We start from the raw sequence: 26,796 nt of genomic DNA, 5'->3' as shown, positions 1-26,796 counted from the left end.
AGCCAGGCACCCTGACCCTTCTCCTCGGCATGGCTTTTACCTCTTCACAGGACTGGGAGCTCCAGAGTGTGTGTGAAAATTTCATGAGCTGTTTATTTTTTTTTTCTATAGAAAGTTTAAAATTTGTGAAAACAAATAAAATAGCGATGGTATCTTTTATCAGTTTTTTGGTTTCTAAGGAGGTATAAAGTTCAATTGAGTGATGAATGAGAGATGGATGGTTGTATGAGGAGAGAGAGGGAGAGGGAGAGGGAGAGCGAGAGCGAGAGCGAGAGAGAGAGAGAGAGAGAGAGAGAGAGAGAGAGAGAGAGAGCATGTTCAGAGATTTGAGTCAAATCAACTCTATTCTTTGGAGGGTCTGTGTCATGTACTGCTCCAAACACTGGCACTGAGCATCTTGCAGAGGCTCGTGAAGGGTGTGCCATGCAGCCAAAGTCACTGGCATGGTAGAGCCCAGCCTAGCTCCGCATCTGAAAGGAGCCTTCCTGTTTAAGGGGGGGAATTGACAGCACTTTGGCAGAGGACTTGAGGTTCTCTTTTTGGATCTTGTAGGGAAGGAGGAAGTTTCGCCAAAGCAGCGCTGGGTGAGCTGTTTGCCTAGCAGGACTCCTGGAGGACAGGCTGCCTCTGGGCACGCTCTGCAGGGCAAAGCTGCAGCAAAGGCGCTGGCCCTGGTGAATGGCTTAGACGCCTGTCTTCTTCCTCAAATAAGTCATTTAAATGTTCCCTATGGCAACTCAGCCCTGGATTATAAACTGAAAACCCTAGAATGCACGATTGCCAACCCGCTATCCTCTTCTTTCAGGGAGATAGGTGTTTCACAGACCCACGACTTCCTGTGGTGGGGAGATGCCTTGGGGGTGGGGGTGGGGAGAACTCAAGAGAAATGGAGCTAAATATTACTATTAAATAGAAGGAGGGGACAAAAAGGAACTTTCTCTTCCATGTGTCTCTGTTTAACTGGGGAATTTGCCTTTGAATTCAGTCCCTGGTGGTTCTCGGTCTTAAACACTGCCATGAAACAAATCCATGGGCGATTTCCACTGAGACATGTGTAAGCCTATATAAGCAAATGTGATCATTAAACGATACACACACTGAATAATGATCAAGGAATTAGGAGATCTTAGAGATGGCAGCCTGGAAAGTTAAAATGTCAATTCTGAGCAAATTATAAGTAGCTAGAAATGAATAACATACAAGTGTCTGCAAAAGCAACTTAATTTAAACATATTAGTGCATGGTGAGTACACAAATGGGAAGAGACTTTCGCTTTGCATACAAAATAAAAATACTCATAGTAATCAAAACAAATTGTTTTCTTGTAAAATACAGCATTTTGGCTGTGAACTTGGGCTTAAATAGACCTGTATCCTATATAGCACATATTATTAATGATTTAGTTTTAAAATGATAAAATAGGACATTTCTAGTTTTATCAGAATAATAAAGCATATTTTTAATGTTACTTATATTTTATCTGGGACACTAAAAGAGTAACAACCAGAGATAATTTCTAAGCATAATAGTTCACTATCACATATTTAAAGGAAGACGTTGCATAGCACTCAGTTACGATGCACTGCTCTGCGAGGCGCTGATAGCTATAATGAATCATTATTTTCAAAGAGGGCCCTCCAGTGACTGCTGGACAAGCAGCTAGCTATTCATGCTTTCCTGTAAGAACTCTAAGTAGATGTCTCTGGGTAGGACAAGAAGTGAGAATTAGAATCCTAGTAACTGATACACGTTAAAAATTATCCTCATCCAATCCAGGGACCTTAACGGAAAGGATTGCTTTCATTTAACTCTCTAGAGCCTGAGATTACAAAATTCTCACCTGCTCTCTCTCATGTCAATTTACATTAGAGATGTGTGTGCATCTTATTTCTACGATGGCAGTGAATATAGGTGAGGCCTTTTTTATAACATTGTTTTTAATCAAGACTGTTTCAATGTGGAAGGGATATGGTTACATCATCCCACAAGTATTTCTGCTTTAAGCTTATGGATGGGGGTAGATTTTTAGATACAGAACGTGTTCTACTTTTGCAAGCCATTTGTTGCATGAATATATGAAGTACATCTGTCTTTTCCTGGTGGTCTCACATTGAAGCTTCTCTCTGTTTGCCCGTAGGTCTAATCTCACTCAGGGATATGGGTATTATTTGATACCTTCCTAGAGCCCAGAGTAATGTCTCCTAACCTGTTATTCATTACTGCCCAGCCCCAAACTTCCTTCTCTATGAATGTTTGTAGGCTCTTTTTTTAAAAAAAGATTTATTTATTTTATGTATATGAGTGCTCTATCTGCATGTATACCTGCATGTCAGAAGGGAGCATTAGAACCATCATAGATGGTTATAAGTCACTATGTGGTTACTGGGAACTGAACTCAGGACCTCTGGAAAAGCAGCTGGTGTTCTTAACTGCTGAGATATCATCTCTTTAACCTATCTCTATGAAAGTTTTAATGCCATAGATATACTATTTATCTACTTATGTATTGTATGTAGACCTACATTTTCTATTTGACAACTGTAAGATCATTTACCACAGCTTTGGGACTATTAAGCCCCATTGAGAAAGTATCCTTTACAGAACAAACCCCAAATGTCCTAGGATTTGAGAACCCTCAAGCATCCTTGAGGCTTGCCCCATCACTGATAGCCCAAGCTGGCCCACACCAAACACTCAGCATTGTGTTGTTGCGTTCTGCTCCCCTGTATGCTCTTGGGGAGCCCAGCCCCTTTTGAAATGCTACTCTTGCAGTCAGTTCCTTCCCCACCCTTCAGTGGAAGCTCATGCCCATATGAGCCACATTCTTAACTCTTTGTATGACTTGTGCATACATTCTTTGGTAATATTTAAAGCCATTTTTCTTCTGTATATATTAATAGACCCATCTAGATATAAATCGCCAATCTGGAGATTGTATCTTTTCCTCACCCATCGCCATGGTTCTTTGCTCTTGTATTCTTATAATCCCTGTCCTGTACAGGTTGCCCAAATTCTGCTTATACAGCTGAGCTTAGCTATGTGCCAAGCCCTGCTCTGTTCTAGATGCTGGAGAGAAGACAGTGTGTAGTTGTGAGAGGACATGCATAAGCATGTCCACATCCTATTACCAAGAATCCTAGCAATGGAAATTTTATGGTTATCAAAAGCCATTGTTTTATAAAGGGGGACACTGAGTCTTGGGAAAGTCAATGAGAAAGGATCTTAATTCAGAGACACTGATGAATTGAGGTACTGTCTTAAGACTTCTTTTTAAATTTTATTGTGATTATGATCAATATTTTGTGTCCCCTTGTACCAGGCAATGTGTCTAGAAATCAGGGAACAACTTTGTAGAATTGGCTCTCCTTCTCCGTCTTTCCCTGGGATCTGGCCAACAAACTTCCTGGGTTCACAGGATCATATCTCCTGAGTCATTTCACTGGCCCCAGAGTCAAGAGATCTAGTTTCAATAATATCTGTATATTTGACAGCTAGTCACCCACAAACTGTTGAAGTCCCCCGAGGAGATACTCTCTGTTGCCATCAAATCTTCATTATTGGGAATGGGTATTAATTAAAAGGTACTTTTAACTTGTATATCTCAGGGCCAGAGGAGGAGCAAGTATTTTGACTACTAGGAAACCAGAACTTATAGTACTTATCAGGAAGTAGCATTTGCTTTACCCTTCTTAACCTCCCTAACCTGACACAGAAAAATCACACAGCCAGGAATCCCCTGCTCTTAGGAGAATCCAAGAAAAGACAAAGGGGTTACCCACCTATAGAAAAGAATTCCTGGATTCTTCTACTTTGAAGACCTTTATGGCTTATTAGTAATGAGCCATCACTATATGGCTGGGTGAGGTGTTGCCCACCCTTGTACAGAGATCAAACTTCACATTCAGGGCTGCCAGACTTGCAAACCACCTTCCCAACTCTAGATAATGATCCTATGGCATGCCCTGATGGGTGCTCAGGCTTGAGGTTCCATTGAACACTTGAGCGCATCTTGAGAGAGAGTCTTTGGGTACAGTTGGAAGCTGTGCAATGGGCTTCCACATCAGCATCCACAGACTAACAGAGTAAGTGAGTAAGATACAATCTCTCTCTTCTCAGTTTTCAAAGTAAACAAACTTAAGACTTAGCTATTTATCTACACTACCAAATAACTTCCATTATATTAAGCACAGACAATTGTAGTTAATTTTTTAAATAGGGAAATAGTTGTATACAGAGAAATATGAAAGATGAATACTGTTTGTCATGTATTTTCTTTTTACCTCTTGTATTCATTGTATGTGTGTATGCATGTTCATCTCTGTATGTATGTATATGTGTGTGCACACGTGTGGATGTTTGTGTGTCTTATAGTCATGTGACAGTTCTTAGTTTAGGAAGGAGCCTGATGTAGAGGATTCTGAAAGAGTTTTTGTTGGTATTACTTTTGATAAAACACCTAGTTGAAAGAGGCTTCTTTGTTTAAGGAAGAGGGATGGTCTTCTTCAAGTACCAAAGGTGTTCTCCCTGTTTTCTCTTTGCATTGTTAGAGGAATAGAGAGGTTTGCCTCTATATGCACATATGTCCTAATCTACCTTTATTCTTACTGCCATGCTTGCTGTGCATCAGAACTTCCACACAGCATACATGCTGTCTAAAATTAAGCTAATTGGTGTGTGATTAAAAGGAGTGTTAATCCAGCTTATGCTTCACACGGCCTTTTCAAACACCTCCAGGTACTCTCAAAGGACGGCACGCTTGGATATGAGCTGAACAAACCACAGACTAACAATAGCACAATTTGGACAGTAAAACATTCACTTCCTTCCCCCTCAGCTCCCACCAGCAGCCACATCCACATCTGCCTCAGGTGATTATTCATAACACTTACTCATTTGAAAGTTTCGGGCATTTAAATTATGGATCCATGAGTCCAATATCATCAGTTAAAAAAAATTCCAGACTATGACTCCAATTGTGAAAGTGATTTTAATTCTATCTCTACTGCTGGTAGTAAGTACTCAGAACACTGAATGCTTCCAAATGAATAGCAGTCATATGTTTGGCTTCTGAAGAAGTTAACAGATTATAAAATGACTTTAGTGACATTTTCACAGAAATTTATGACAAGTCTCAGGCCCTGAGTAGGAACTTTTTAAAGAATCAATTTTAATGATGAGAAAACACATTCCTAGAAGTCAAACCCTTGCCTTCCTGCTAGGGCAAGGCCCCAGATCTATGGCTCTTTAAGAGTCTAGGGTGGTATCATTCCCCTCCTCTGTGTTGGCAATAGAACCTTCCACATTTAAACCCAAGCAAGGAAATGCTATTTCAAGACCATTGCTATTTTCAAAACACGAATATCACTCCTTTAAGCCTTTTTCTCTTCACAGCTCTTTTCCAAAGCACAATGGCCATGATTACTATGACCAATAAATAAATAAATAAATAAATACCCCCTTGTGAATGCCTTGCCTGTTTAACCTAGTTTTAGACACCTAAGGTAAAAGTCACCAAAACCATTACTTCTTTTTTCCTTCAAACCAAGAGCTTTGGGCTATTGACCTGCGTTCAGTTGGGGCAAATCAAAGCAATTGTCCTGTGACTTAACTATGGGAGGGGACAGAAGGAACTGTGTCAGTCAGGGTTGCCTAGAGATTGATATTATAGGAATATTCATTTAAAAACCTACTTCAGAAAAGGATTCTGTATTGAGGAAAGTCTCTTGAGGTCTTTCCAATTGAGTGAAAAGGTCTGGGTTTCCTAAAAATTCTAGCATATATGCCTGTTTTGTTCTAGGTTGGTACATCTCAAAGACATAAAGTGCTGCAGAGCACAAAATCATTTGTTAGAGAAGTGGTGGTGGTGGGTGCCCAAACAACTAGAGTCTACCAGGCCAAAGGCAGAGCCAGGGTTTACTAGAGCTTTTCAAACCATATCACACACCCTTCATATAGGGGTGTCATTTCCAGGATATTTGGGACCGGCACTTGGAAGTCCACAGGCACAGCCTGCTCCTCTGGTCTCTGGGTCTGCCAAATACACTCAGTAGCTGAGGTTGCCCAGAAGCGGTGGAAAGTAACAAGCTTACAACATACAGGCTCTGTCATGATTTGTCCTGTGGGATGAGCAACCCATAAAAACTTGTATATTGTGGTCAGGGCTTCCTCTCTCCTGAGTACCTTGTGGAAGACACTGTGGGAAGTAGCATTTGAGTAAGACGAACAGAATAAATAACACACCCATGGTTACATCTCTCAATCCTCTGTATCTTTTGTGACACAAAGGTTTCAATTCATAAAAACATACTTCCCCTCTCCTTATCCCATTCAGTCAGGGAAGCCACCAGTACCATGTTAAGAAATAAAACAGTGCTTGCTTTGTATTCACACTAACAGTGATGGCCATGTGCCATCGTTAATCCATTTCTATATGGATTTGTACCCCAATTCCGATGGTATTAAAAGCAGTTTTCCTTACTTGACTGGCTCCCATGACTCCCGCTCAAAGCCCCTGTGGATAGATTGTGCAATGGAGGACTCCATCAGATCCACATATCTAACAACAAGTGGGGCGAACAGGTCCTGCAGGTGTTTGTGAAACTTTCCATTGCACAAATTATCTAGAACAGATAAGCAAAATCTCCGTCAGAACCCAGAGCAATTTTATCGAAGTACAGTGTACACACAGAGAGTATTGTCTTCTATATCCAACACCCTGCTTCAAAGGAGACTGAAAGAAACAAAAAGACAAAAGCAGGACCCACATGGAGAAATCATACTTGAATCCGCGTGGAAGGGAAATGTGAACCAAAGTCATGTTGCCCATGTGTGATTTCTATATAAAGCATCAACCCACAGCATTTGTAAACGGTTCCTCTTACTTCTCCTCTGCTGGCTAGGTACTAGAAAGAAAAAAACCGTTCCTTGTCTCCTCCCCTCCTTCATCATTCTCCCATAAGAAGGACTGCTTTATGGTTGAACTTGCTACAAGATGCTTGCAGTGTACTTTGGCCAGAGGTATCTTTTATCCAGGAAGTATCACCTGGTAAAAATTGAAAAGCTTAAAGAGGTTAAACTAATCAATTTTCTGAAGAGTAAATAAAACACAAGAAATGAATACCTCTTCCCAAACGGCTCTTGGGTTCTTCTCAAAGACAGGCAAGAGAACTGCTATCCACAGTTAAGTATCTCTCTCTCTCTCTCTCTCTCTCTCTCTCTCTCTCTCTCTCTCTCTCTCTCTCTCTCTCTGTGTATAGTGTGTATGTATATATGTGTATGTGGTGTGTGTACAAATGGTGTGTGTGGAGTGTAGTTTGTGTGTGTGTGTTTAGGATTTGTGTGTATGTGGAGTATGTATGTATGTGGTGTGTGTGTGTGTGTATGTGTTTGTGTGTGTACAGAGGGTGTGTGTGAAGTGTAGTTTATGTGTGTATTTAGGGTTTGTGTGTGTCTGTGTGGAGTGTGTGTATGTATGTATGTATGTGCATGTATATGTGTGTATGTGTGTGGAGTGTTTATGTGTATATGTATGTTTTTAACAGTAAAACAAAGAAGAGCTTGATCTAACCCACAGTTTATATGAAATAAAGATATCTTAGCAACAAGTTTATCTGCATACTATTCAGTAAAGGCCAATAGTCCAGGGTGATACATACAGTCTGTACGGAGAAAGTCATTCAGCAGCTGGAAGAGTGGGAAACTGTCCCACGTGTCTGGGGGTTGCACCTCTAATGCTGCATCCATGTCCACTGCAAAGAGTGACAGGAACGTCTCCGCATGCTCCACCATTAAGTCTGACCACCACGCAAAGGCCTTTGAAATGTGGCAGAAAAACAATAGACAGAGAGGGGATGAGTATCTCCCCAGGACGAAGGGTACGTGCTCCAACCCTCACTCCTCAAGACTGGCTGTACATCCAGCGGGGCGTGGTCACTTTATTGTAAAGAGAACAGCAGTTTGGATATGAGTGGGCCTTTCAGTGTCCAAGGCACTACTCTGTGTAGAAAGCCTTGCTCCTGACCCAGAGGTCAGAGGTCACAGATGAACTTCTGCTCAATTTACAATAACTCAGTAGGCTCGGGTCATGCTCTGTGTCATCGCTGCTGGCTGGTTCTTGCTCTAAGGTATAAAATTTGGGAGTTTCTTCACTGTGTTTATGGGTTTTCTGCTGGTCTAACTTGAGAATTTGCAATTACTGTACATTTCCATTTCTCTATCTGGGGATTAGTTGTCTGTGGTCTCTTCAAACCCCAGAGATTCCAGTTTTCCTATACCCTGGAAACATTACTCCTCCCTCAAACTAAGTCAAAGCAAGCCATTATTAGAATTGCTACAGAACTGTTGAGTAAAAAGTCTATCTCAGTAGGGAGCCTTTGCTTTTTGCTTCTGGTCTAGAGGAAATATCAGGCTTAGCCTAAGGAACATGGAGGAAAGTTAGAGCTTACTTCTGTGGGGCTTAGACATATGTACATTGAAAACCAAAAAATATCAGTGAAGTAACTCATTTTCATGCACATGAGCCCTTGGAAATCATTGTGCAGGGTCTCAGGGGTGACATTCACATCAGCCTGGGCCAGATGTGAATGCAGTTCAAAGGCATGCATGCATGTTGTCTAATAATTTCTGGCAGGAGGCATGCAGAATGAGTGGTGGTGTCAATAGGCCCTGTTTTGCTGATTTCAAAGAGAGCAGAAAAACAAACATTGCCAGCCTTTTCTTGTCCCCCCCACCCCTCCCCCACTCAATACTGTAAAGTATTCACACTGGAAACACTTTCCGGAGCATTCACCAAAAAATATGGGAAAGTGTTTGGAAATATGAAGGATGATTATGGAAATAGTTCTATACATGAAAGGGTTTGTTCAATGGCCAAGCTCTTCTGTGAGAATCTATTCCTTATTTGAGGGGGGATTCTAACAGCCACTAGGAGGCAGAGCAGAGGGTCTACCTCTCTTCTTTCATGAGATTTCATATTACTTACTTCTCCTTTATCAACATGTGGCTGGTTTGCAAATTAAATGGAAAAAATCAAGTCATGTACCATTCTTTAAGGATGGCTTGGTTGGAACTAGACACCTCCTGTTTCCATCATAATATACAGTAAAACCTCACTGATTCAGAGCAATGGGAGTGGGCAGAAGCTGTTCTGTTAGCCAAAAAGCTCAAGTTGTTTCTAGAGATATTTTATTGCTTTTGAAGGAAGCCTGTGACTGGGTAGTAAAGTAGATGGTACTCACAGAGTGAGTTTAGTATGTGAATGTATCAGAATGCTTAAAAATTTTCCCAACTTCTAAGTATTTGTTGATAAACTGGCCTGTTACTTAAAAGGATGGGAAGTTTAACTTTGTAGGTCTAAGAACTGCATGGCTCCAAGTTATAAGAAACGACTTCTTAATTACCACAGTGTTGGTGTTACGCTAAATATTTTACTTAAGAATAATGAAAATAGCCATAGATGCAACCAAGTCATCACAGATTCTAAGTATTCGTCCTGAATTAATGAGGTTTTATTGTAGCTTTACCATCTGGAGATGAGAGCCCTGGGGCCTGGGCCTTGCTCTACTGACAGGCCAGTGGGGGAAGGAATCCTTCCTCTCCCTGAGTCAGAGCTTTTGTAGCCTGTTGCCACTTAGGCAGAGAGTCCTGTCCATAGCCCTGAGCCTATACAGGGTGACTCTTCTCTCCTCATCCAGGGCATCTGTAACGTTCAGAAAGGCACAGCAAGTTGGCTGGCACTTATTCTTCAGTTGATTGATCAACATTACATCTTTAGGGCATGGCCAAGAAGTTATGTTGGGGAAGACTGTATTATGTTCCCATATACAACTTTGTTCTAGGATGACAAGGAATAAAAACAGAAAGCCAAATCAAACCAAAACCCAGTCAAAATGTATGAAATTAAAAAAGATTCTTAACCCAACTGCAGTTGTGGTTCTTATGTTTTTAATTTAAAGAATTTGTAAGCAAGAGAGCATGGGGAGCGAAGTATCTCTCTGCTACAGAGAGCCAGATTCTAAGTAATGTGTTACTGAGCAACTCTTAGTTTTTGCAACTGTAGTCATACAGGCTAGAGAGACTGGGAGCCCTACAAAGAGAAGTATTATTGCCAGGGAGGCTGGTACAGTGAATGAAGAAATAAAAACCAACATCTTTCTTTTTAGCACTCTCTAAGAAGTGAATAAAGAGTTTAGATAGGTTAGGAATAACTAAACAGTTAAAGGAAAATTCTGATCAGATGAACAAGCTGAATAACTGTGCTGATCAAAAGCTATTCTTTGTTTTAGGTTGGCTCTGATAGGTGAGAACCACTTTTGCTCATGAAGTAATATATGCTAAAAGGCATCTAAGGGTTCAGTAAACCTTTCCCATAGAAAATATAGAGTTACACAGTAGAGTATTAATACTTACCGGATGTTTTTATTATTCAAAGACAAAAGCTGTGTGCTTTAGGGGGTACAATTCACTACACTGAACACACTATATATTTTGCACACAAACTAACATGTATATATGTACCCCTCTGTGCACCAAAATACATATATACATATACATACATATACATAGAGAGAGAGATTGAGAAGGGGGAGTACATGAAGATTAAATTTGTGTGACTATGAGTGGGTCATGTTCTGAGAAGAAAATTCTGTTGCATATGAGAGCAAAACGTGACACGAGCTTCCACACAAAGCATGTGTGAATGGGAAGGGAAGGATGGACTCTTGGTTGAGAGACATTTCCCTCTTGGGACATTTACTATACTGGAACTTAAAACAACTTTTAAAAAGAGTTTTTTTGGGGTGGTGGTGGTGGCAGGTGTATTGTTACTTTTATTTGTGATGTATCTACATATAGTATGGCCACAAAAGTTAAGATCCATATTGAAGATTTAGTGCCTTCTTTAGTTGTCAAAGCTTAGGGAGCAACCAGAAAGTGAATTCTGGGCAAACAAATCCTCATCCTTTCAGGGAGAAAAAGTGTACAATGTGTTACGTCAAGTCAGCCTTTTTTATTACTTCCTAGTCAGTGACTTGGCTAAGCATAGGAATTACCTGGGCAGCTTTTGAAAGAGAACAAAGTTCTATAACTCCCTAGAGAGTCCAGTTAGGGGGCTGGCACCAAACACGAGAATTCAAATATCTGTGAAATGCTTCAGGTATTATTATCTGTATGCAGCAACTGAGGGCAGGTGGGGTGTCTTTCAGGATGAGCCCACGCCTCCAGGAAGAGGATCCCCTCTCCTTCCAACTCAGCCCATTGGTTCTCAGCCATTGTGTAGTTTTCACCTAGAAATCAGCTTTTTAAAAAAAAATCATGAGATATTTTGACTTCTTGGGAATTATTTTCTTCATATAACAATAGCTAAACTTTGTAGAGCGCTTACCATGTGTCTGGCACAATATCATCTGAGCCCATCTAACCAGTGACCATCCGGCTGGGTAAGTAACTGGACCACAGTCACATGATGAGCATGTTGGGCTAGAATTCAAGCCCAAACTTCTCTAACTGGACCACAGTCACATGATGAACATGTTGGGCTAGAATTCAAGCCCAAACTTCTCTAACTGGATCACAGTCACATGATGAGCATGTTGGGGTAGAATTCAAGCCCAAACTTCTCTAACTGGATCACAGTCACATGATGAACATGTTGGGGTAGAATTCAAGCCCAAACTTCTCTGCTCTGGATTCTAAGCTCTGGCTGCAATGTCCTTTATCCCTTCATGACCCAGGACATTTTATTTCTCATTGTCTTTCAAGGAGCACTGAATTCCTTGACTTAGATCAGTAGATAGGAGAGGCCCAATGGGTAGGTCTGATTAAGTTGTGAGATCTCATGATGGGTAATCCTGTACATATACCTAAAATAATTTTTGGTCTTTGGGAATCTAAAATATGCTGAGGGTTTTTTTTCTCTTATTGGATATTTTCTTTATTTACATTTGAGTTATTTTTATTTCTAATTTCAAAAACCAGTGTTGAGAACAAGATTAAAGTCACCATGTTTGTTTACCCTGCCTGACTTCTAAATCTGTAAGATGAAAACATTGCTTATGAGAGATTATTATTAGGATGATGATTGACATTTGCCCAAACCCCAACTTTTGGGAAAGGTAAAAAGAAATGCCTTCTTTGGAAGTTGGGTTTAAAAATATATAATTTTTTTTTGTTTTGCAGTTCTGGGATTTCTTTGCTGTGGTGGTGCCTCTTTGGTGTGGCCGAGGAACACACACATTCTCTGTGATCTGGGAGTAGCCTTCGAGAGTAGCTTGATTACTAATCGAGTATGTCTGCCACTTATTTCTTCTGTTATTCACTTAAATGCACAGCTGCATCCTCTTCATATCTATGGCTTCACAAATACGTGCACTTGGTCAAGCCTTTACCTCTCAAAGCCAGGAAAGGAAGGCCAGAATCCCCCAGGTCCGAGGAGATGGTTTTGAAGACACCCAGAAAGAAGAAAGTTGTCATCCCTGGACCATCCAACCCCTCAATCTAAAAAGAATATCTTATAAAATAAAAGTAGAAGAAAAAATGCAATCTGACTTCCTTGCATCTGTCTAGAAGTTACTCTTAAGTTTGTGTGGTTGTGGGGTGCTACTTGGCACCCCTTTTCCATTCAGGCTGTGTGTCCATTGCTAAGCGCTATATGGGTTAGCGACACCCACTCATGGGTATTCCCCCCATTCATGAGGGTCTGCAGGGAATTCAGGAGTCTTCAACACTCTCTCTATATATAAATACTGTATATATGACTCACATACAGACAGCTGTAGAAAAAGGTTAGTATCACTCCAAGGGGCTACTGGTTACTAAGCTTGGAACTCCCCTTCTGTAATAAAGGTAAATACAGATGGACACAGGAAACTACGACAGGCCAGGGACAGAATCAAGGCAGGTGGGAGGCGTGTGTCAGGATGTAACCGCAGTCCTCGTAAGTCTATCAATTGCCTCATGCACGCACAAGAGAATCACCCCACATTTACCCTGCTGTGGAGAGTCACCCATGTCACAAGCAGTCCACTGAAAGTTGCTGTTACATTCCTGGGGTCAGTGTTAGAAAGCAGGAGCACCAGGAAAATCCCATTAGAAGACATGGTACTACCAGGGCATGCACAGAGTATGAGAGCAGGTGGCCACTTCATTCGATTGAGTCACATACCTCTTTCCCCTGCCACGATCAGCCAAGGTTGACCGGAACAGTAGAGAAACAGGGAGGAAATTTCAATACGCAATCAGCATTAGTTGGGATGGCTGGGTTTACAGCGTATGCTCTATCATTACCCATCTGTCACTGTTTTCTTAGTCACGGGAATGGACAGTTTAGGGGTCTAAGAAATGACTTTTACAGAGCCCTTTCCTCCCCTTTCTGTAAACACCGATTTAAAGGAAGTGTCAGCATCATTTTAAAAACCAGATTATGTTGAGAGAAATGATTTTAAGGTTCGAATTTGGAACAGTTTCAGAGTTTAATCCTCTGCTCTTCCCTGGGAGATCTGGGGTATTTAGGTCCTTATAGGTTTGGCATCTAGTTGGTTTGAAGTCCTTCCATTTATAATTCCTTCAAAATCATTTTAATAGCGGTTTGTCAAAATACAGTGAAGGAAGCTGTATTTATCTGGGTTTGTGTCACGGAAATGCCAAGTCAAACAGCATAGACTTATTATTGTCTCTGTCACTGTGCTCAGCAAGCTGGGCAATCTAAGGTCATAAAAGGAGAAGGACTACATTATCAGAGTAAGATACAGAGAAAAACTCAAACTTTAAAAAAAATAAAATAAAAAGATGACCTAGGGTCCACACACCAAAGAACCAATCAGAACAACAGTGCTGGCAACAAAACAACCACAAAAGACTGAAGAGTTTTCTGTGTCTCTGGATAATGGATCTGTGCTGCATTCTGGATGCCACAGAGCCTTGAGTTACACTCACCTCAGTCCCGCGTTCAGAGAAATGTCTGAAAACTTAGGCTGAAATGCACAACATACAACCACCTCTTGGTCACTTAGACAACTTTCTAAAGACGTCTCCTTCCAAAACTTCTACCTTCATTCCCTTCAGCCCAATTAAAAGAAAACTCAAGTTAAGGCATCGTGTTCACAGCAAGGCAGCTGCAGCCCGGGCTGGCACCTCAGCTAATGGACACTGCCGTCTCCCCCTGCCTGCTCACCTCGGCGTGGTGCTCCTCGTTTTGTTGCAGTACTTCGATGACTAGTTCAGCAAGACGGATTGTGTCTTCGAGCTTTTTGGCGGGAGTGATTAAGCGGCCTACATTTTCTGGAGTATAAGAATTTGTGGTAAGATTCAATGAAAGCAGCAGGCTAGTTTTGTGGCCAATAGAACTAGTGGGTGAGAAATTCTGAATGGTTATCAAAATATATAAAAAAAAGTTTCATGCAAATGTTAAGTGAGCAAACCATAAAGCCACCTTGTCATTGTCATTATGATACACTTACGAGAACAGTGCTCCAGCTCCCGAGTTGCAGATGAAGCTAACGTGAGGTCTACAATAGCCCATGCTAATTTAGCGGTGGTTTGTATACAATACACATTCTTTAAAGACAGCATACATGGACTACCTCAGATCACTCTCTGCAGTGTGCTCAGCCTACCTGGCATGGGGCGAGAGACTCCAGGCTTCATATTGATTGGCATGGTTTGTTTTCTATGTGGGCCACTAACTGTTCAACATGACAAAATTGTTTTTACTTCAGGCCTACATGTTGACTGGGTACTTTGATGATCACTTTGGAGACGAACATTCAAGGCTTCTTTGTTTCAAGTCACCCAGGGAAAAGATGAGAAGAAAACAAAACATTCTTGGGTGCTTATGTAGAAGTTTAGGGCAGGTTATTAAAGGGTGTTAGGGATAGGTTATTACAGGAATGGCTATAACCTATATTTTAGCAGGAACAGAACTTGTCTTCGCCACACCTTAAGCTCACACCCGTGGACAGTGTCATTTCTTGACTGATTCAGCTTAGGGTGTCAGAATGTGCCTTGCTAAATATAATTTCTTTGCATTTTTTCCCTTTTTATGGTGCTTGGAGGGTTGAACCAAGGGCTTCATACATGCTAGGCAATTTTCTTATTATTGAACTATATTCCCAGCACTAAATAGAATTTCTTAATACTCCATACACACTTGGTTGTATTTAAATATAAGGATAGAAAATAGCTACTCAAAATGATAGGCATTTCTTAAGTGATACATCTAATTAGTATTTAGAATTTAATAATAGAAAACACACTCCATAAAACACTATACAAAGGGGAATGTTTTTATCCCCTGGGAGACAGACTGACAAATTTGACCAAGTCAGATGATTAGGTTTTAAATTTCAGTTCAATTAGACAACTGCAGGTATGGAGATGGACTTTCTGTATGCAGTCAATATTATCATCTTTATCTCTACCGTAGCTAAATGGCAAGGTGAGTGGAACTAGTTGGAGCTAGAATGTAGGAGTTTTGGGGAGTTTTCAGGGTAGGTAAAGGATAGCCAACACCTAGTCAGCAGATGTGGGTGGTTAGCTGGTAACAGCTGATGGCCTTAGCAGATGTGGGAGGTTAGCTGGTAACAGCTGATGGCCTCAACAGATGTGGGAGGTTAGCTGGTAACAGCTGATGGCCTGCTCTAGAGAAAACGTTCTTGGAAAAAAATGAGAAGCAAGATTGACTTGTATATTTTGTTGACACTTGACCTATTTGTCGTTTTTACAAGTAGACTATCAGAATTTCCTTAGTAGACTTTCCAGCATTTCTACAAACATACTGTGTATATATGTTTGGGTACTATACATAGAGTAAGGGATTTGCATTCTGATAGTAAATATGCACGGGGGCTACTTTTCATTAGTTGACATTCACATTTACACATCAATTTGCAAATTCCTTATCCTATGCTTTTTACCCATTCAACACATACATCCACATATATACATCACACATGTACACACATTTTCTTATAACCAGACAAGCCTGCACACTATACAGATCTGCAGGAAATCCCACTTGGACCACATCTTTGAAATCTCTCACTTTCAAAATAGAGATCATTGTTCTTTTGGATGAAATACTCACCAAATTAAAGGGAATCTGGCTGTACATGACATCAGAGATAGAAATAAAGTAATTTCCACCAGTATTTTTATTCAATTTACCTATGAAGTGCAAATGCTTTTTTTTTTTTATGTTTTAAGAAATCTAAGATGCTTAAGTAAGGACTACCTGAAGATTTGTGATTTTTTTTTAAATGCAAGACTTTTCGATTGACTACAATAAACAACAGTAGATACACATTATGTGTACATGTGCATGCAGTCATTGATGAGTGTGTGCAAATGTACACAGGTATGTGTATGCCTGGTATGTATTATATATACCAACAGTATGTTTAATAAACCTCATATAATTTGACTTGAACATGTGACCACTGAAGTACATGGGCTATGAGTCTTTAATCTAGAATACTTGACTGCCAATTAACCCATGTAGCTCAACTTCTACTTATTGCTAATTAGTTGTGACTCCATTATCTGTAGCTTAAGCCACTTTAGTGAGGCACAGCTACTTTCCCCCTATTTGCTCAAACAGCTGATTTGCTAACTCAATGGCAAAAACTCTACTAGCCGTGAATTCTGTAGGATGTTGTCTTTAAAGAAAATACTGTGTAAAAGCCTTCAGCAACCCATTCCCCAAAGGGCACAAAGAAGTTTTGTTTAGAAATGAGTCTGGCTCAGTGATCACCTCTGTAGTCATAAAATGTACTGAGATATTCCTCCCCCCGACCCAATTTTGCAGTAGCTGGAGCACTGATGGAAAAAGAACCGAAAATACAGTATAGTTAGGAGACATTTCATTCAACAGAATTGAAGCTCATAACATAGGAAGAACCATCATGCAAAATGTTATGCAACAACAATGTTATTTTGTGCTGACATTGAGATTTGAAAATGTTGCATATGTCAGACATTGCTAGACAAAAAAAAAAAAATATGTGGACATTTGGAAATAAATGCTCTCTTCTGAGTATCTCAAAACCTACGACATCACACTTGAGAGCCTGCGCCTCAGCTTAGTATTCAAAACTGAAACAGAATTTCAAGAGTGAACAGAAAAGCCAACTAAGCTAGAAAGCTAGAAAGCCAAGTGACAGAAGATAGAAGGTTTACAGTACTTGATATTGGCCTAGGCATGCCTGCGAGCCTCTGAGATAACATGCTGGTCTGCAATTGTGTGAATAAAGAAGGAGGCTCAGGAGCTGGCTGGGGAGCTGTTCAGTTAGGAGAGAGGCAGAAAAAAAAAAAAAAAGTAAAGAGACAAAGTGACTTTCACAAAGAGTGACAAGTGACAAGGAACTCTGAAAAGAACACCCCGACAAGCAAACGTCACAAACGACAACCAGAGATGCTGCTCCCTCAGCAGCTTTGGTGTCCTGGAGGTATGACGGGGTTTGATAAGGACTCTAGCCAGCATCTCACCACACCCTACCCAGACACTCAGAGTCCAAATGCAAAAACCAATGTTCCATCAAGATGGACAAACACAAATGGCAGCTGCTGTATCAGCAACTGAAAGAAGATATACTTTTTAATCACGAAGAACAAGCACAGGTCATTAACAGATTCTCCCCTCCATGTGACCAGAGACAGAGTATGGTACATGAATGGTTGGTGATGTGGACTCTTATCTTTCATAGGCTACTTGTCTTTTAACTAATTTTATACCCTCTGTAATTTGGTTCCTTATATGAATGAGACAGAGTCAAGAATTTTCCCTGTATTTGACAGGATTGCTGACTAGAACAAATCAAACAAGGCATGGGATAGGTCTTCCTCAAGTCAAAGTACCTACAAATGGCCACTGTTAGCTTCCGAATTGTGAGAAGGCTGAAGTTAATTTCCTTGCAAGTGCAGATAAAAGGCCGTCATTAGTTCAAGTGAGCTAGGGAATATTCATGCTCCCTTTGTGGAATTTCAACATGTCAAAATCTGTCATTTGGGGGGAAAATGTGTGGTATCTGATTGTTTCCAGCTCATTTAATTATTTTCAATTTGGAATTCTCATGGCTTTTATATTGTGGGTTGAATCATATATAAAAACTTGCCAGCTTATCGAATATGTTACTCGCTATTCCAAATGTTAGAATACCGTAATCAGCACTTGACCCATCTGTCATGTGGTTTACAATATCAGTGCTTCAAACGTCCTTTGACAATAGTTTCTTCTTCCACACAAGCACAGAGTACCAGCAGCTTCCACAGTTCTCTCTTTGGCGACTGTCTCATTAACCTCGGACCTCTCCTTTCTAATAGTTCTGGGTTAGCGAATGATCTGCGTGCTGAGGGACACACTCCTTTCCCAGGCTTGCTTCTGGGTTTGCATGGATTTTCAGCTGGGCAAATGAATTTTACTGAGGTACAGAGAAAATACAATTATAGTGACATTGACAGAGAAAGGGAGCAAGGTCATGAATAAATGCCTTGCTCCAGCAAAGCAAGACTTGTGGGGGTCTTCAAGACTGACCTTGCTGGACTCTGTGTTTTTGAGCACACAACCTGAAACAATCTTTATCAGTTAATTTGAATTCCTTGGGAAAGATCATATGACCACAGAATTAGTAGAAATCATTTAAAAATAAAGCTATTTAAAGAAAGGCATATTTTTAAAAAAGCACGTGGCTAAGAGCATTCTGTAAAGCTGGGGACATCTCGGTCACGCATGTTCATGGCTCATGTGGTGAATGTTTGATACCTTAGTGTGTAATTCTCATGAAAACTCTATGCTCATTTACACCTAGGAACTGATCATATGTATCAAAGTGCTTGATCTGGGGTTCCCCACAACACAGAGCAGACTGTGGTTGATCTGTAACCTGTGAGGCGTCAGACACATGTTTCAACTCAATGAGTCCTGGGGAGAAATTCATAAATTTCCTCCTGCCAACTCTCTGTCCAGAATTTTTACTGTAAGGTTTGCCACCATAGAAAAACAAGCTTCCCTTTCTGTTCCTCACAGAGCAAAACAAAAACATCATACCTTGGTTTCCAACTTCATTTACCCAATTACCATTGCTCATGTTTACACAATTAATTCCATTTGGCTTCCAGAAAGAGAGTTAAATGTGACTGCAGAAAAACAAAAAAGAGAATTCCTCTGCAGGCATAGCTAAGCCAAGGAAGAGAAGCATCCAGGAGGGAGAGACACCCCAATTAGCCCTTAAATAACCTGACCATATTTGGTTCCAGCAAGCGAAATGCCAGCCCCTGAAATATCACACGAGGGATAGATATGACTGAGGGAAAACCGCCTTATTACCAAGTTCCAGTCATTGATGTGTTGAGGAAGATGCCGGAGCTTGTAGAATGCTTTACTGAAGGGACCTAGCCTGGAGAGAGTTGCTATGATTTGGGAGAGGGAGAGTGGATAAAGTCTGAGGAGGAACAGCGTGGATTAGTTAGACATACAGTATTTTGTAAGGTACTTTGCTCCTTATAGTGATGGATACATGAACTAATGACGGAAGGGCTAAAACATACTACTTTTTTAGTAACAGTGCCCATTACATATAGTGGATCCCTTGAATCTCCATTTAACCCTCTTCAGAGGATTCCATGTCCTAACTAGTATGTTAACAGAGATTGACATGTACATCATGAATCATGTTCCCCATTTTTCTTTGGAGACATGATTGTCTCTATTCTATATGACCTATGATCAGCCACTGAGAAACTCCTTTAAAATTTCCCATGGTTGCTTAGAGAGGGAAACTGTTTCTTCTAGTGTTGGCAGCTAGGATAAAAGCCTTGTGGCCATGTCTCTCTTCAGACTGATACCACCACAACTTATGTTAAAGGTTTCTATCCCTAGTTAGATGTAAGAAATATACTCAACATCTGCATCTCTAAGGCTCTTTCCTTCAAAGTTTTCCCAGATACACTGGCAAAAGTTTCTTTTTCTTACTTCTTATTTCACAAATAGTTACTTGCTATAGGAAGACCATGGACTTAGTGGTACTATTAAGGACTTGTTAAGGCCCTTTTAGAATCTTTGTATATAGTCACAACTTTCTTGGACAGCATCTTGGAGAATGGGGGAGGGGACATCATTAATAGATGAAACACTGCAACAAAGCCAGACACACACACCCAAGTCAGTTTATGGGGTTTCAGCTCTGTACTCCATGATGTCCTCCTCTGCTGCTTACCCTGACTCTGTGATGCATCACTGACTCTGGCCTGGGCACACTCCTGTAGAACTATATTCTTATAGCATCTTGAATCCCCTCTTTACTGTAGTCATTGGACTTCACTCGCTCGATCCACTCCCATGTGCTTTACTTAGTGATAGCTTCCTTTAGGATGGGAACTGGTTTTTACTATTGCTTACTGCATAGTTCCCTGGTACCTGGCATAGCTCATGGAACTTCATGGATAGCTCACAGAATTGAGAATTGTGGGTTTAGTTGACTTTAGACTAGGTTGTTATTCTTATTTAGAATTTTGACTAAAATATCATTTCTTCTAAATACCCATGTGAAGAATGAGTCCTGGATTAGTAGCTGTAGCTTTGCTAGGGCACTCACTAGAAATATGGATTCCTAGGCTCTGCCTGCACTTCCTCAACCACAATCACATTTTAACAATTCCCAGGGATTCATTTTGATAGTTTTATGCAACACTGTCTTTATGTTCCATTGCTGAAAGCAGAAGGAAGGCTGGGATTTGGATGCATAGCCTTTTAAATAATAATAAATAAGTTAATAGATATACATATGTAGTTCTCTATATAACAATGAGTGGTTACTATGAACCAGTGCTAAAATCCTTATTTGGAAATTGTGTGGGGCTATTGTGTGTGTGCACGTGTGTGTGTGTGTGTGTGTGTGTGTGTGCGTGTGCGCATGTGCATGTTTGCATTCATGTGGAGGCCAGAAGTCAGCCTTGGTGTCATTCCTTAGAAGAGCCATTTATCTTTTAGTTTTTTTGAGATAGGTTCTCTTGTTAGCCTGAAACTTGTCAAAAAGGCTAGGTTGGCTGTTTAGACAAGCCCTGGGGATCCATCTGTCCCTGCTTTTCTAGTGCTGGGATTATAAGAATGTGTCACTATGCCATTAGTTTTAAATGGAAGCTCTGAGGATTGAACTTACATTCTCATGCATATAAGTCAAGCCCTTTACTGGTTGAGCTAGCTTTCTGGAATCCCCTGTAGTTTTAAAAAGTTATCTTCTGAGAGAGGAACTATGATTAGCATTTCCACCAGAAAATGAAAGTGACATCTTAGTCATTAAAGAGACATAATATCAACATGGGATTTAATGTCTACCTTGAATGAGTGTTCAGATTGGTTCTAGCCAGTGTTTTCTGAGATCTGCTATCCTGTGATTCAAATACTTGGCTGTTGGATAGCATCAGCAGGGTTGGAAGTGTAGGCTCATCAATGGACTGTGGATAGTGCCTTCCTCTCAAGTGAAAGGAAAGCGAGTGCCTGGGACATCAGACTTGAGGATGACCATTGTGAGTGCCTGGGACATCAGACTTGAGGATGACCATTTCATTTGTTTGAAATCTAAGTGCTTTTCTCCAGGACTTGATTTCTTGTCAAGTGAGGTTCAGGCTTATCTAATAATTTCCTATATTTTTTATTTTTTCTTTGAGAAGCTACTTTGTGATCTTTCAATTTTATTGCTCATACATCACAAGCTCTTCGTGATGCAGAAATAGAAACCGTGAGCTGTGGGGACTAGAAAGACTCCAGATTAAGTCTGGATCATAGCTGTAACTGCCCAGTTTAATTCTGAGCATATTACCCAGCAACTTTCTGCTTTAAGATTTCTATGAACAGGGCTTGAGAGATGAGACACACATCAAAAGCTAAAGCTCACAATGAAAAATATTTCTATGAACAGACGACCAATTTCTTATCTCAGTGCACAAAACACATTGACTGTTTCAGAAATCTGGATGCATTTGATGCATTTGAGGATTGAACTTACTTTGTAGTGATCAAATCGCTACATTTGATGGCATGTCATCAGTTGGCTGACACCAATACTATATTCTTCTTCTTAAATTAATACTATACCTTATGATCAATGGCCTAATTTTAGAGTCAATGAAATATGGCAATAAAGCATTTATCCCCTAGAATTCTTAAGAGAGCTAAGTGAGATCTCCATGCAGCCACTAAGCATGTTTTAAACTTTTAGTGAAGATCAGTTATTACTGATAATGGGTTTTTTTCTGGTAGGAAAGATGGCTTTATGCCCATTGCGTCACAACATACTTTAGTATATCCTCTCTTCCTTCAAAATCCCCTTTGATAACAATCTGGGAAATAAATGTGTTTGTCCTTGTCCTCCTTACTGTTTGTATAGTATAAATGAAGAGCTACTCATAGAATAATTGGGACTTAGAAACTGTTTTATTTAGGCATCATTGAAACAAAAGAGATGGGAAGAGAGACATTTAACAACTAATGTATAAGACACGAAGCAAGAGATACTCATCACTCTACAACAGCATGGATCCTTGCACAAGAGGATTCACCCTTACTGGTTCCTTGTGAGGAGACTGGAGGGCCACTGGCTTTGCACAGTGGTCTGGTGAGACTATAATCTTGGCTGTCTTTTTCTCTTTTAATAATTCACAGATCAGTGGGAAACTAAACTGGATATTGCAGAAGCACGGAATTACAGTACACACTCTAGAAGTCCTTATGTGAAGTAAGAGTGTGTGTGTGTGTGTGTGTGTGTGTGTGTGTATGTGTGTGTGTATGTGTGTGAGAAGGAGGAAGGGAGGGAGGGGAGGAGGGAGAGAGAAAAAGAGGAGCCTTGAAGTCAACCTTAGTGTCATTCCTTGGTCTTTTCTGCCTTCATTTTTGAGATGGGGTCTCCTAGTGGCTTGCAACTCATTGAGGAGGCTAGGCTGGCTGGCCAGCAAGACAATGATCTTAATGATTCCACCTCCCCTACTGTGAAATTATGTTACTATGTGTAGCTTTTTACATGGATTCTGGGGGATCTGGAATTAGGCTCTTACATGTGTACATAAAGTACTTTACTATTTTCTCAGGTATCTTTCTAGGATTTGACCTGCTCTAAAAGGCTTCTGTCAATCAAAGAGGAAAAATATCTGCAAAAACTGCAATAAGAATTCACAATGTAAGGATTTGGCAACTATCTGATTCTGGATGAGACTTTTCTGTTATTTTGTATTCTTCCCATACTAAAAAGGTATAGGTAACTCTACCCTCCACTCACTGAATGGATAGTGTCCAAGTGCCCAGTATTTTTTGTGGTCTGCATAGTAAAAGGAGACAAAACATATCACTTGCACTTAGTTAGACATGAAGTCAAGTGCTGCTTGAGAAAGCCACTCAACCTTATGAAACATAGCTTCCTGAGCTATAAATGGACTCATAAATGTTTATGAGTCTAAGGTAAAGATCCAGTTGGATCATTCATATAGTTCTCAGCCCAGTGTCCAGGCCAAAATAATGCATTTTCCCTGTTTATCTATTTACCCACTATTCATACATGTACCTATCTAGCTATTTATGTCCCTTTCTTCCTTCCTCCCTCCCTTCTTTCCTCTCCTTTCTTCTTGTTTGTATCTATTTTTCTTCCTGTCTTTTTTCTTCTTTCTTCTTTCCACTTACCTATTATTATTTATCCCCATCTAAAAGATTATCTGTACAAACTTTTGCAAATCCTTGGTACATTTAAAAGAAAAAGTTTTATTTAAATGTCCAGTGGAATCATTATGATGCTCTGAAAATTATGCAGGCATTCCAAGAGTGGAGGCAAAACAGCAACGATAATATTGAATTCCCCAGTGCTTGTTTGGTTTAGAATATGTGACAGTTTAATGGGAATGTTTAAAATAATAGAATTCTTTGATAGGATCACAGTTTTTCTTTGATAGACTTTTGAAATCTTTTGAATTTCTATTTTTCTTTTGATACCATAACTAAGCTGAACATTTAATTTCTAATATTGTCACAAGATAGAGAGCATGAAGTCAGCCAGGAAGCCATGGTCAGAGTCTTGTCGATTCTCACAGAATGCTTTGAGCAAACACACCAGGAGATCTCTGTAATCCACTTCTAGCATCTTATTTACCCCATTCCAATTTGTACTCTTAACCCTGACAGCTCCTTGCCATCGCCTGCCACCTGCCTGTCTGTAATATTATCTCTCTCTCTCTCTCTCTCTCTCTCTCTCTCTCTTCTATTTCCTAGGAAAATTGAAAAGGTAGGGTAATGATAACAGAAATAAGAATATATAAAGGCCAGGGAAGAAGACAGTGAGACCTACTTTGCTTAGAAGAGGGCTCAAGTATCCTAAGATTCATATACATCTTCACTTTCATATTATACTTAAAGTTCAGTTTTACTCTATTCCTTGACTTCAGACTTTCTTTACAACACTAATATGGTTTTTCTGGAGAGAATCTTTAATTTTGCTTAAGGAACCTTCAATGACTGTCACGTGCAGAGATAAGATGTGTTGGAGTTATTCTTTGAAAAGTCTATGTGAATATAAAAGTCAGAGAGATTCCTGGGGAAGGGACTTTGTACCAGGACAGAGCCATAACTTCTTTCTTTGTTAAAGTCAGGGTCTTGCTGCAATGGTGCGTTTTGCCTTAAAGTCACTCTGGTCCCAGTTGGGCTACTGTCTCCACCTCCTGAATACCAGGATTACAGGAGTGTGCCACCATTTCTAGCCAGATCTCTGTCTTTATGGCATGTCCAGGCCACAGCTCTTATACTGAATGTCTCGCCTTGCAATCTGACAATCTGTTTTACAGCCATGTTGAACTGAGTAGATAGGCATGTGGTCTCTGTGTGGGCTTCTAGATCGATGTGTTTGTTCATCATTTGTGTTTCTCTAATCTTTGTTCATCTGTAAAATGGGAGGAGCTACATAAGGTTTCTGAGGATTAAATACATTAAATGCATACAAAACCACACCTAGTTGATGAAACTCATGTCATGAGCATCTTATCTAAGAATATTATTTTTATCAGCTGTGTAGTTTGTTACATTTGTATATTTTGCTCTGTGAAGGCTATGTCCCCAAATTTCTAGCTTCCATGAACTGATTCCAATGTATCTCTTCCAATGTGCAAATGGAACCCAATATCTTGAATGTGTTTTTAGCTTTCTAACAATGTCATATTCCTCTGACACATAACCAGTGGGGATTTAGATGTATTGAATTTGAAACTTACACATATGCGTTCATGTTTCGTGAAGCTAATAGTTGTTTTTCCTCATTTGGATACTTCCTGGCTATTCACACTGCACTTGCTTCAAGGTAGCCTCTGCCAAGTCCTTGCCTGGTGGGTGAATGGATGGATGGATGGATGAGTACCTTTGCTATTTGGGAGTACATATGTCTTGAGCATACTTTTGAGTCTTGGAATATTTATTGCTAACCTGGTGCTTGGCACACATTAGAAATGCTCTCTGAATTTTTCTGAAATATGTTCAACTGTGGTGTGGGTCTAAATGAGAATCCTTATGGAATCTTTTAACTCTTTAAGACACTGATCGATATTATACATTCATTAATATTTCATTTCAGAGCTCTCATCTAAATAGACTCAGAAGACCTGAGAGGAAACAAGAAGAAAATTTCTAAAGTCAGAGATCTTTCTCACAAGAGCTCCTGCTTAGTCCCTCTGCCTATCACACACACACACACACACACTATGGACACCATTGCTTCCTCTTGACTATAAACACTCACCAAAGAACATAAACTTCTCCATAGGGCAGAAAACAGAAGAAAGAAAGAAAGAAAGAAAGAAAGAAAGAAAGAAAGAAAGAAAGAAAGAAAGAAAGAAAGGGAGGAGAAAGAAAGAAAAAAGTGAAAGGGAAGATTCATTTGGTTCAGTGTCTTTTAAACTGCAAAACAAAACACCATACACTCATGAGGCCAAATTGTGAGACCCTGAAGCCAAGGTTAAAAGATGTTCTGCAGCCAACCAGAGCACTGTTCCTGAAGGAACAAACTTACACCTTCACGGAAGTGCCACTCTCTGAAGAGCAACAGTGAGTGGGCATGAGATGCATTTAGACAGCACAAATTAACTCCTTAAGTATTACTGCGGCTCCGCACTGCTCTCCGGGAGCGCATACTTTAAGGAGCTACTTAACAAAAACAGAAAACAAAAAACAAAACAAAACAAAAAAACAACTGAATATAACTCAACAGTCCTGGTAATTGATAAGGCATATACAATCAGTTCACCTGCATCCTTTTGATTCTCTATTTGAAAGAGAGAGCACAACAAGGAGAGAAGAGAAGGAGAAACAAGAACACATATGCAAGATTAATGAGCAAGTGGACCAAAATGCCCCCCACTTATGCGTGATACATGATATCAGACAGAAAAGCTTGCCCTTGGCTTCCCACCGCCCCAAAGTTTGGGGGCCAGCAAAAAAAGGGCTCCTTCACAGATGTGGAAAAGGCTGCACAAATAGAAAATTAGTAAATTAAGTTTAATGTGAAATCAAGCTATGAAACATACACAAACTCTTCGAATGACAATTAAGTCATGTGTTCTAGCAGAGCTTTGAGGACAAGGGCAAATACAGCTCTTCAGAGAGAAGGAGGAAAACTTCCCAGCTTGAGAGAGAATAGATAGGAAGCATAGAAGAACTAGCTTTCAGAGTATGGACCACCTTGCATGATCTCATACCCATTATAGTTTGACATGTTAAACATGGATAAAGAAGGCATGACTTTGCCTCAAATGTCCTTTTTCTGACACCTAGTACATCGCTCCCCA

General features: G+C 40.2%; 1 protein-coding gene across 14 annotated transcripts in view; it reads right to left on the bottom strand.

Annotated features, from left to right (window-relative positions):
- Positions 1-26,796, bottom strand: part of Cadps (calcium dependent secretion activator) — a 454,319-nt gene that overhangs the window by 86,366 nt on the left and 341,157 nt on the right. For 5 of the 14 annotated variants that reach the window (XM_021182627.3, XM_021182628.3, XM_021182622.3 and 2 more), the window contains 3 exons: positions 14,168-14,274; positions 7,656-7,812; positions 6,479-6,620 (listed from right to left, as the gene is read on the bottom strand). In XM_021182627.3, coding sequence (XP_021038286.1) covers positions 6,479-6,620; positions 7,656-7,812; positions 14,168-14,274 — 406 coding nt within the window. Of the gene's footprint in view, positions 1-6,478; positions 6,621-7,655; positions 7,813-8,980; positions 9,002-14,167; positions 14,275-26,255; positions 26,274-26,796 lie in introns of all 14 variants that reach the window. The other 9 variants (XM_085828366.1, XM_085828363.1, XM_029468979.2 and 6 more) reach the window with 3 other exon arrangements.

The sequence above is a fragment of the Mus caroli genome, unplaced genomic scaffold, assembly GCF_978045245.1.
Source record: "Mus caroli unplaced genomic scaffold, Mus_caroli_1 scaffold_12, whole genome shotgun sequence".
Lineage (NCBI taxonomy): Eukaryota > Metazoa > Chordata > Mammalia > Rodentia > Muridae > Mus > Mus caroli.
The sequence above is the reverse complement of the archived record's forward strand: the minus strand, read 5'-3'. Positions and strand labels throughout refer to the sequence as shown.